At 27.3% G+C, this 10,174-nt stretch overlaps 1 protein-coding gene across 1 annotated transcript; it reads right to left on the bottom strand.

Moving 5' to 3' along the window:
- Positions 1 to 5,666: 5,666 nt before the first annotated feature.
- On the bottom strand, positions 5,667 to 9,831 carry LOC148854208 (transcription factor BHLH062-like). Its single transcript, XM_088985141.1, has 5 exons — positions 9,511 to 9,831; positions 8,788 to 8,911; positions 7,812 to 7,930; positions 7,473 to 7,600; positions 5,667 to 6,447 (listed from the first exon to the last, which is right to left on the bottom strand). Exons 2-5 carry the CDS (start codon positions 8,829 to 8,831, stop codon positions 5,989 to 5,991), a joined length of 750 nt encoding a protein of 249 aa, XP_088841267.1. The 5' UTR covers positions 8,832 to 8,911; positions 9,511 to 9,831; the 3' UTR covers positions 5,667 to 5,988.
- Between the last annotated feature and the right edge of the window lie 343 nt (positions 9,832 to 10,174).

The raw sequence follows: 10,174 nt of genomic DNA on the forward strand, positions 1-10,174 counted from the left end.
CACCTTATCGAGGTTTTAAAAACCGACCCTAAATTAGAATCATTATATCCACTGATTTTTTTGTTAATGGTTCGACCATCTGATTCAAATAGATGATTCATTCTAACTTAAAAATAAAAAAAAAAATAAATTAAAAAAGACTAAAAACCATTGAACGGGTCAAAGGGTTTGACGGTTCAATCACCGATGTCAGCAGGTCACTGACCAAATGGTCCAACCATCAGGGTCAGCGATAGTTCGAAAACATTGCCATAAATTGTATTGTATTACACATGGTTTTCGAACCGCCATTGACCCAAATGGTTGGACCGTTCGACCCAGGAACCGTCTAGGCAATCAGTTCCATTTTACCCCAAACCTAATCTTTGGCCAAAAACACAGATCACTATCCACAAATATATATATATTTCATGCCAAAGCCCCTACAGTTAGACATGTGGCTCATTTACATTCAAACACCTGTCATTCCAAAGATTTAAACAAAATGGACACATGTCAAATTTTGATTAGTGGTAGTTCAAGAAAAGAACCCACTAACATGGAGAGTGGAGCCTACCACCATGCAGAGTTGTGAGAAGTGGGAAGCTCCCACTTTCAATCATTTACTAAAAAAAGGAAAATATGTTATTAATTAATGTTAACTACTAAATTAATTAATTAATTCCAGTTATTGATTACTAATAATAATTACTATTAACTACTTTCAATTAATTAATTACAACTATTAATTACTAATTAATTACTGTTAACTACTTCTAATTAATTAATTTCGGCAATTAATTACTAATAATAGTTACTCACTGATAATAATTAATTACTCAAATTTATTAATTATAATAGTTACTGTTAATACTTAATTACTGATAATTTATTACTCACAATATTGCTCATTAATAATTCGAAATGATGATTAATTAATGATAATTAATAAATATTTTCATAATGGTAATTAATAATTCAGAAATAATCATTTTATATTTATATTAACTCATATTAATTATTTTGAAAAATAAATATTTATTTATATTATAATTATTATCAGAACTTATAATTCATACATTTATATGAAATAATTCATTATATTATTATAAGTAATTATAAGTGATAATATTATATTAGTTAATATAATTATATTATTACTATTATTATTATTATTATCAATAATTACAATTTATTATTACTAATACGAATGAAGATAATTATTACTTCTGAATGTTAATTAACAAGTATTTAATAATGTTAATTATTAATTGAGATATAATCATTTTATATTAATATTAATTCATATTAATTATTTTATAAATATATAATTAGTGTTACTTATTTACATTATCATTATTACAAGTAATTATAATTAATACTATTATTATAATTAATTCTATTATTATTCTTCAATAAATAATTCATTTAGTGAAAGTTAAATTATAAAACTTTCCATTATTCAATATTGTTAAACTAAAAGAATTATAAAAGCAAATAATAATTTCTTTTGCAAAAATCCAAATAATAATGATTTCTAATAAGATTTAATTACTGATTAAAATTACTTACTGATAATTAATTCCTTAATTATAACAATGATAATTATTACTTCGGAATGTTAATTAATTAATGATAATTAATAAGTATTTTAATAATATCAATTATTAATCGGGATAAAATCATTTTGTATTTATATTATTCATATTAATTATTTTATAAATATATATTTAGTGTTACTTATTTACATTATTATCATTATAAGTAATTATAATTAATACTGTTATTATTCTCCAATAAATATTTCATTTGGTTAAAGTTAAATTATAAACTTTCAATTATCCATTATTGTTAAACTAAAAGAAATATAAAGAAATTATTATTTCAGAAATTAACTAAAAATCATAATTATAACAAATTAATTAATAATAATAATTTAATATTACTGATTTCAAAATTATTAATATATTATTAATCCATATTACTCAATAAAGACATGGAATAAAAAAAATATTCAAATTGCTACTAAATGAATGAACTAAAAATCTACGAGTATTCTAATTGACTTGAATTTGGCACATCAACATGCCCAAAATTATAATTTCAACCTACATTTCCTATTTCCATCTCCCAATTCCCATAGTTCAAACATACTCATACTCATACTCATTATCATCATCATCATCATCAAAATCATCATCATCATGATTTTGTTGTTGTTGTTATTATTACTACTACTACTACTACTACAACTACTACTACAACTACTACTAATGATGATAATTATTACTTCGGAATGTTAATTAATTGATGATAGTTAATAAGTATTTTAATAATGCTATTTATTAATTGGGATATAATCATTTTATATTAATATTAATTCATATTAATTATTTTATAAATATATAATTAGTGTTACTTATTTACATTATTATTATTACAAGTAATTATAATTAATAATATTATTATAATTAATTCTATTACTATTCTCCAATAAATACTTCATTTAGTGAAATTTAAAGTATAAAACTTTCTATTATTCAATATTGTTAAACTTGAAGAATTATAAAAGCAAACATTATTTTATGAATTAACTAAAAATCGTATTTATAACAAATTAATTACTTAATAAAATAAAAATAAAATAATAATAATAATAGTAGTAATAATAATGATACTTTAATATTTCTGATTTCAAAATCAATACACACATAATAAGAATATATTATTAGTTAATAATAATAATAATAATAATAATAATAATAATAATATACTTATTATTATTACTGATTTCATAATTATTAATATATCACTAATCCTTTAATAATATTGATTATTGCTAAAAAATGTTAATAGCAAAATTTCATTACTTAAATTATTTTCTGAAATTACCCATTTTAATTCGGATAGCTAATTAATTAATAATTTTAATTTCTCAAAATTATTATTTACTGAATAATTTTAAATACTCTTTGATTAATGACCTTATTTTTGAATAATTGGTTTTTTATGTTATAATTTTTTTTTGCAATAATCCAAATAATTTTTCATTTGCAATGCTAACCATTTTATTTTTTCTCTCATTCAGTTTTTCAAAAGATAAAAAAATAAATTAATGATATTTACCTACTTTTATCAAATTATGTATTTATCAAGTTGTTGCCATTGATGATGACGATGACGATTAGTCAACTTTTTGAAAGAGAGGAGTACTAATAATAATTAAATAATTACCGTTAATATTTCTCATTATTAATTTGGAATGATAATTAATAACAATTTTTATAATGGTAATTAATAATTCGAAATATTCATTTTATATTTATATTAACTCATATTAATTATATTGAAAATAAATATTTAATGTTAATTTATTATATTAGAATTATTCTAAAAAATTATAATTCATACATTTATATGAAATAATTAATTATATTATTATTATCAGTAATTATAATTAATACTTATATTAATTAATACAATTATATATTTATATTATTATTATTATCAATAATTATAATTAATTATTACTAATAATAATAATTTCTGATAAAATTTAATAACTGATTAAAATTACATACTGATAATTAATTCCTTAATTATAGCAATGATAATTAATAAGTATTTTAATAATGCCAATTATTAATCAGGATAAAATCATTTTATATTTATATTAATTCATATTAATTATTTTATAAATATGTAATTAGTGTTACTTATTTACATTATTATTATTATAAGTAATTATGATTAATACTATTAATATTCTGCAATAAATATTTCATTTGGTGAAAGTTAAATTGTAAACTTTCAATTATTCATTATTTTTAAACTAAAAGAAATATAAAATCAATTATTATTTAAAAAATTAAATAAAAATCATAATTATAACAAATTAATTATTTCATAATAATAATAATAATAATAATAATAATTTAATATTACTAATTTCAAAATCAATACACACATAATAAGAATATATTATTAGTAAATAATAGTAATAATAATATGCTTATTATTATTACTGATTTCATAATTATTAATATATTATTAATCTATATTACTCAATAAAGACATGGAATAAAAAAATATTCAAATTGCTACTAAATGAATGAACTAAAAATCTATGAGTATTTTAATTGACTTGAATTTGACACATCAACATGCCCAAATTTATAATTCCAACCTACATTTCCTATTTCTATCTCCCAATTCCCATAATTCAAACATACCATTATGTTATGTACATGTTTTCCTACATTTTTCCTAAAGATAAATTCTAGCCAGTCTACATGCACTGTGGAGAGTTTAGACTTAAAATATGTAACCATGATCAACCAAAAGAAGCATTGCCACCTAACTTGGAGGTGACTTCCATATTTAGGGTAGTCCCATTATTTTCCTTTCTTTCATGTTTTCTCTATTGGATGGGTTTTGGATTCCTAATTAAATTATCAATTGATTATAGTAATACATGATGATTTGATTATAGTCATATATTTTTCATCTCTTATTTCAGAGGACAGATGCATCTGCAAATGTTGTTTGGCATGGATCGTTTTTCTTAGCAGCTCTTTGAATGATTTTCCTTCCTTGCCTCTTTGAATGGATATCATTTAAATGCTTTTTATCCATTCATATGTCCCTAAATATTAAGCAATATTGGTGATATTGTTGTAAACACCCATCTAATTTTACTATTTTATAAATAAATTAATGATTTCAAAGTTATTGATACTTTTTTGGGAGTGGATTGCTCAACAGGACATTGATTTTTTATTGTTAAATAGTAAATTTCAAATTAAATGATACTATAGTTGCCCCTTACTTAGTATGGGGTCATTGTCTAGATAAAACATGGTAAGTCTATTAAAACAAATAAATAGACTAGCCTAAATGCCTATTATAAATAATTAAAAAAATGAAATAATTCAAATTAAATCAAATAATTACTTGCTGAAAATTACTGAATTAAGTAAATAATAATAACAATCAATTATTATAAAAATAATTAATAATAATAATCATCAAGTCCTTAATTAAGTAAATAATAAAAAATGAAATAACAATCATCAATTATCATTAATGTTTATTCAAAGCATGCCCCATAATAATTACCAAATACAGTAATTAAACCTTAAATAAGAATCAATGTTTATTAACAGTCATTGAAATTGTGAAGCCAAATCATTAATATTTATTCTTAAATGCAAAATATGAATTAAAAAATCTATTATATAATAATTATAGTCGATTGGAAAAAAATATTTTAAGTAAATATTTGAATAATTACAAATTTAGTTAATATTATTACTATATCAAAAATTTTAAATTAAATACTAAAATAAATTAATAATAAGAAGAAGAATGGTTAAATTAAAGTAATAAATGGTTCAAGTTGAATTTAGTGACCCGTATACTTTTATGGGTTTAACATATAAGGGTCAATTTATGTGGACCTGTAGACTGTATGAGTGTCTTAAAAAATGGCAGTTTATAAACAATAATAAAAAATGACAATACATATATATATATATATATATATATATATATATATATATATATATATATATATATATATTAACTTCTCCGTACTTAGTACGGGGTCATTCACTAGTTTGTAATTAATTCAGATTTTCAGGCAAGTACAGCCATTTGTTAGAGCAACCACTTGCTATTGTAAGAAATTCAGCCAAGTAATATTTAAATTTGTACTTCATAGAAAAAATGTTAATTTGAATTTATCACCAGATAACACTAGAGATTGTAAGACTATTAACCTCCACACGTACCAAACTCTTGATCCAACCATTGTCATTCGTCAATGGTGCATCATCATCTTTGTCGTCATTGTGTATTGTACACAATTACACATGCTAAACTTAAAACCCAGCACTAACCCATATGCATCTGAGAAGCCTATAGTTAAATTGAGGATTAAACATTTATATAATTTTCGATGCTCTCTGAGCACATCTAAAAATATGATCCAACTAGAACTTGATAAGCTTATACCCTGCCTGCAACTTGTTCTCCCCCTCTGACGACTGTGGTATTTTTACTACTAAGCAAGCCTTCTTTTGCTGCATATGATTGCTCCGCAAGCAATTGTGCAGGCCACGAGTCTGAAGGGGTGGGATATCGAGCATGTGGTCTGCTCACTTGTGAGGGAGGTTTACAAGTTTGTGCAGTTTCAGGCTCTGGATACACTTGAAGGTCACAATGGACAGGAAAGACGAATACTGGTGCAACAACAGGGGCTGGCTGCAAAGTGGAGTCTAAAACAGGCAATGTGAGATGATGATCCTCAGGCAGATGTGATCCTGAACTCTTGTTCTGCAATGGGGCTGAAGCTGCAGCCCATGCAGGTTTGCACTGAACCCTTTCCTGTAGTTCACTCTGTAGCTTCTCAATTTCAGCTTCTAGGGCAGAATTCTCCTCTCTCAGCTCACTCTTCTCAATGGTCACCTGCCATCGGCCATCCAAAAGGGAAAAGGCTTAAAACAAGTCTTATCAAAAATATTCTGGGAGGAACACATAAACATATTGAATTATATGACCACATGTGGGAGGACAAGTTTATTGTTCTCACAGGATAAGTTACACCACATGGAAAAGGTGAGAAATAAGAGGCAATCAACTCCCTAACATTAAGAAGCATGTGTCGTGGGGGAGGCCCTACTGAGCATGCATTAAGTGATTGTTACTTAGCAGTAAGAATAAAATATAATTGGTGGTTCGAAAGTAATTGGTTGGATCAAGTTGAGATGGGCTCAATCATATTGGAACCCTAACCAGCTTTGGATTAGCGAACACCAAACAAGGAGAAACCAATTCTTCTCTCAGGATTCCTTTGTCAAAAAAATATGTTTAGAAATGTTTAATCATGATTGAACTGGGTATAAAAGGCTATGGAATACATTGGTCCCAGCTATCCAGGATTTTGGGAGGGGCGGACTGGATACAGACCAGATAACCAGATATGACTTTATTGCATGCAGTCAGCTTGATTATATTATATACCCTGTAAGGTTTCAAACTTCACTTATTTGTGATAAATGCACTTCTGAAACCAAATTATTCAAGCTGATGGCATTAAATTAGCTATTAATCTATACCTTTTGTTCCCCATAACTTTTCTTTACTTTCGTATATGTTTATTCATAGGTAACAGTAATACTGTTTATGTTTTTACAATCCATTTTATTAGTAATTGTAGGAATTTATGTATTGAACAATAAACAATTTCATTATCTCCATTACAAATAAAATTTTATGATTTCGGACTGATAACCAGTCTTAAGTTCTGCAATCTAGTTTGGTTTTCAGAACAGTATCAAACATTCATGGTGGTTTAGTCTAGCCAATGTCAAAAGTCCCAACCACCAAGAATAAAGAGGGTTGATTGAGAGAAACAGAAATTGGTTGAAATGAGTTAGGTTGAAACAACAATATAAAGCAAGAAGAAAGCAGTGTGGATTTCAAATGCTTACATAGTGTGATTCAGATAACAGAGCTGCATTTTGCCTTTTGAGACATTCAACCTGAGCTAGCAGATCCTGCAATATTCGAGTGGCATCACCTAAAACAGTGGCCTTTCCATTGTTCTGCCTAGCTGGTTCTGTAATTAAATACCACTTTCAAATGAATTTATCAAGTTTGCAATTTCAAAGCAAAACCAATCAAGTTAAACAATGAGGAGAGAAAGAGCTAGCTAATCCCCAATGGTCCTCTGGGGAAAACAGGCACATCAATACTAGTTCAAGAAGGCTTCAAATTAATAAAAAAATCATGAAAAAAATAAAAGAAACAATAAATGGGAGGAAATTTACCAAGAGCATTTCCTAGCTCAAGAAATAGCTCATTCAAATGGTCACGTTTCAGTTTCTCCCTCTCAGCTTTGTGAATTTTCTTTGGAATTTTCCCATGGCTTTTTTTGTTCGGCAACGAGCTGCACAAAAAAAAAAGGCTTTAAGACACTAAAGCAAGATGACATAAGAGCAAAAGGCATATATAGATCTATTATTTTTTCTTATCTGAGTATGTATTAATGGATGCCAAAAGGTGCATACTTAACATATTCTCATGTACATTTCTGCAGCATCAAATAGAATACCCTATTCTACCTGATTTAGGTTTGTACCTAACACCATATGAACTATATACAATCATAAATTATTACAGAAACCATATTTAATTACACACAGACTGCAGATCATACACACAAGGGTACAAAAATATAACCTATTTACCAAACTGATGCTTTCGACATTTATTTAAGGCTTCCTTCTCCCACGAATATGATCTACATGGTAGTTTCTGCAGCTTGTCCAAGATGAATTATTTTGGTTTGGTTTGCCTAATAAGTATTTAGTTATTCACTTTTGTGGCTTTTTTCACCATTTATAAGAGCATGAGTCTCCACTATTACATTCTATCAATATCATGGGGATGGATAAATATTTACTTATCCACTTTTGTATCCTTTTTCCCTTTTAATGATTTTTATTTTCCTTTGAAAAAATTAGGTAACACACTACCGTAAAGCCTTCTATTGCATGTAGAATAGAAGAATTGCCTTTGCAGTATATGTCTAACCCTGGTATTTCGTGTTTTTCTTGTTTATAGGACTAATTACAGAGGAAGCGATGGCTAGACAGAAAGGTAAATATATCAATATAGAAACCAAGTACAAAAGCATTTTTACAGCTTTTTCTCCAAAAGATGAAAAGATATTAAAATGGAAAAGAAATTAAAATGGCACTTTCATTGTTCAAAAACTTAAACTTTCACACTTCAACCACTGACCTGAAAACTGGTTTCTCCGCCACTGGATTTACCTCCTTCTCCATCAAAGCAGATGCCTATGAGCCGATTTTATATCAAGTCACCAACTTCACAATAGATGCACCAACAGGGATATTCTTAAAACCTGGTATAACACAAAATATGAAGTGAAAAGACTTCAGAAGGTGCAATAAACAGATCAAATAGGGAAAAAATAACCATTTCAACCAATGCAATTCAAGTGCATCGGTATCTGAACCCCGTATGACAAAGAATACTGTAACAGCAAAATGATTCTATTGTGCACACACATTCCATCCTATACACGCCATAAATACCAAAAATATAAATTTTCGATACCTAGATCTTTACCTATAGAGTTCTTAAGGTCCAAGAGAATCGAATTTTAGCCAAAATTAACAGAAAAAATAGAAGAGGAAAAACATAGGAAATAGAGAAGAAAACAAAAGCAGGTTGCAATCAAAAAGCACCAAAGCAAGATAAATGAAAACAATACCCAAATTTCTTACAATCAATAGATGAATTTCTAAGACAACCCACAGGACCAAATTAAAACCTTACAAAAAAAATCAAAGCCCAACCAACTACCGAGACAAATCTTTCCACTTAATCAATTTGGTAAGATAATCACAACTCTCAGAAAAATTCAACAGATGGATACTATAAGATTAAAAAATAAATAAATAAAAGATTGACATGGAAAAAAAATTGGGGAAAACGCACCTGCAAAATCGATCTCGACCCCGAAGGCCCGAAAATAAAACTAAAATCTAACAGGAATAGCAAGAACAAGAAAAGGAGATTAATTACTAAGTAAAGAAATACGGAAGTAATCCCAGGAGAAGAAAAGGAGCAGGAAGAAGAAGAAAAAATGGCAACAATGGTGAGAAACTATGACAAATAGATTAATTAAAATTAAAAATTGGGGATGTCTAGATCGACGAGGTTGGGAGAGACACTGTGGCTGGAATAACCTTTCCACGCGATGCGTGTGCTTAGCACTCGCCCTTTACAGGCATTGAATCAAAAATCGCGAGCTATCGCATGGTACATACTTTATATTGACAAAATTGTCCCTACAGCTAAATGACAACAGTGCCCTTCGGTTCATTGGTCAATTGTCGAGCTCTATCATTTCCATTCCATCTTGGTACTTCCACTGCCACCTAAGCTCGACGAAACAAGGAGGAAACAACACAATTACAACCACCCCACGTTCCTTGTCAGAAATCTCTGTCTCTCTCTCGTTCTTCTACTTTACAGTTGTTTATTCTAGTATTTTAGACGTGTGGTGGCATTTGGACATCCGAAAGGGTAACCCCTCTGAAACGTCACTATAAATACAAATATATAAAAATGGTAAAAGGTCGTTGTAAGGGTATATAGA

The sequence above is a fragment of the Nelumbo lutea genome, chromosome 4 (assembly GCF_056320005.1).
Source record: "Nelumbo lutea isolate HS-2025 chromosome 4, American lotus-T2T, whole genome shotgun sequence".
Lineage (NCBI taxonomy): Eukaryota > Viridiplantae > Streptophyta > Magnoliopsida > Proteales > Nelumbonaceae > Nelumbo > Nelumbo lutea.

Excerpts from the sequence above, each read along its gene's own strand:
- LOC148854208 (XM_088985141.1), bottom strand. The coding sequence starts at position 8,831 with ATGGAGAAGGAGGTAAATCCAGTGGCGGAGAAACCAGTTTTCAG. Across the intron at positions 7,931-8,787 it reads GCGGAGAAACCAGTTTTCAG|CTCGTTGCCGAACAAAAAAA; the intron begins GTCAGTGGTTGA and ends TTTTTTGTGCAG. Across the intron at positions 6,448-7,472 it reads TGTTATCTGAATCACACTAT|GTGACCATTGAGAAGAGTGA; the intron begins GTAAGCATTTGA and ends GGCCGATGGCAG.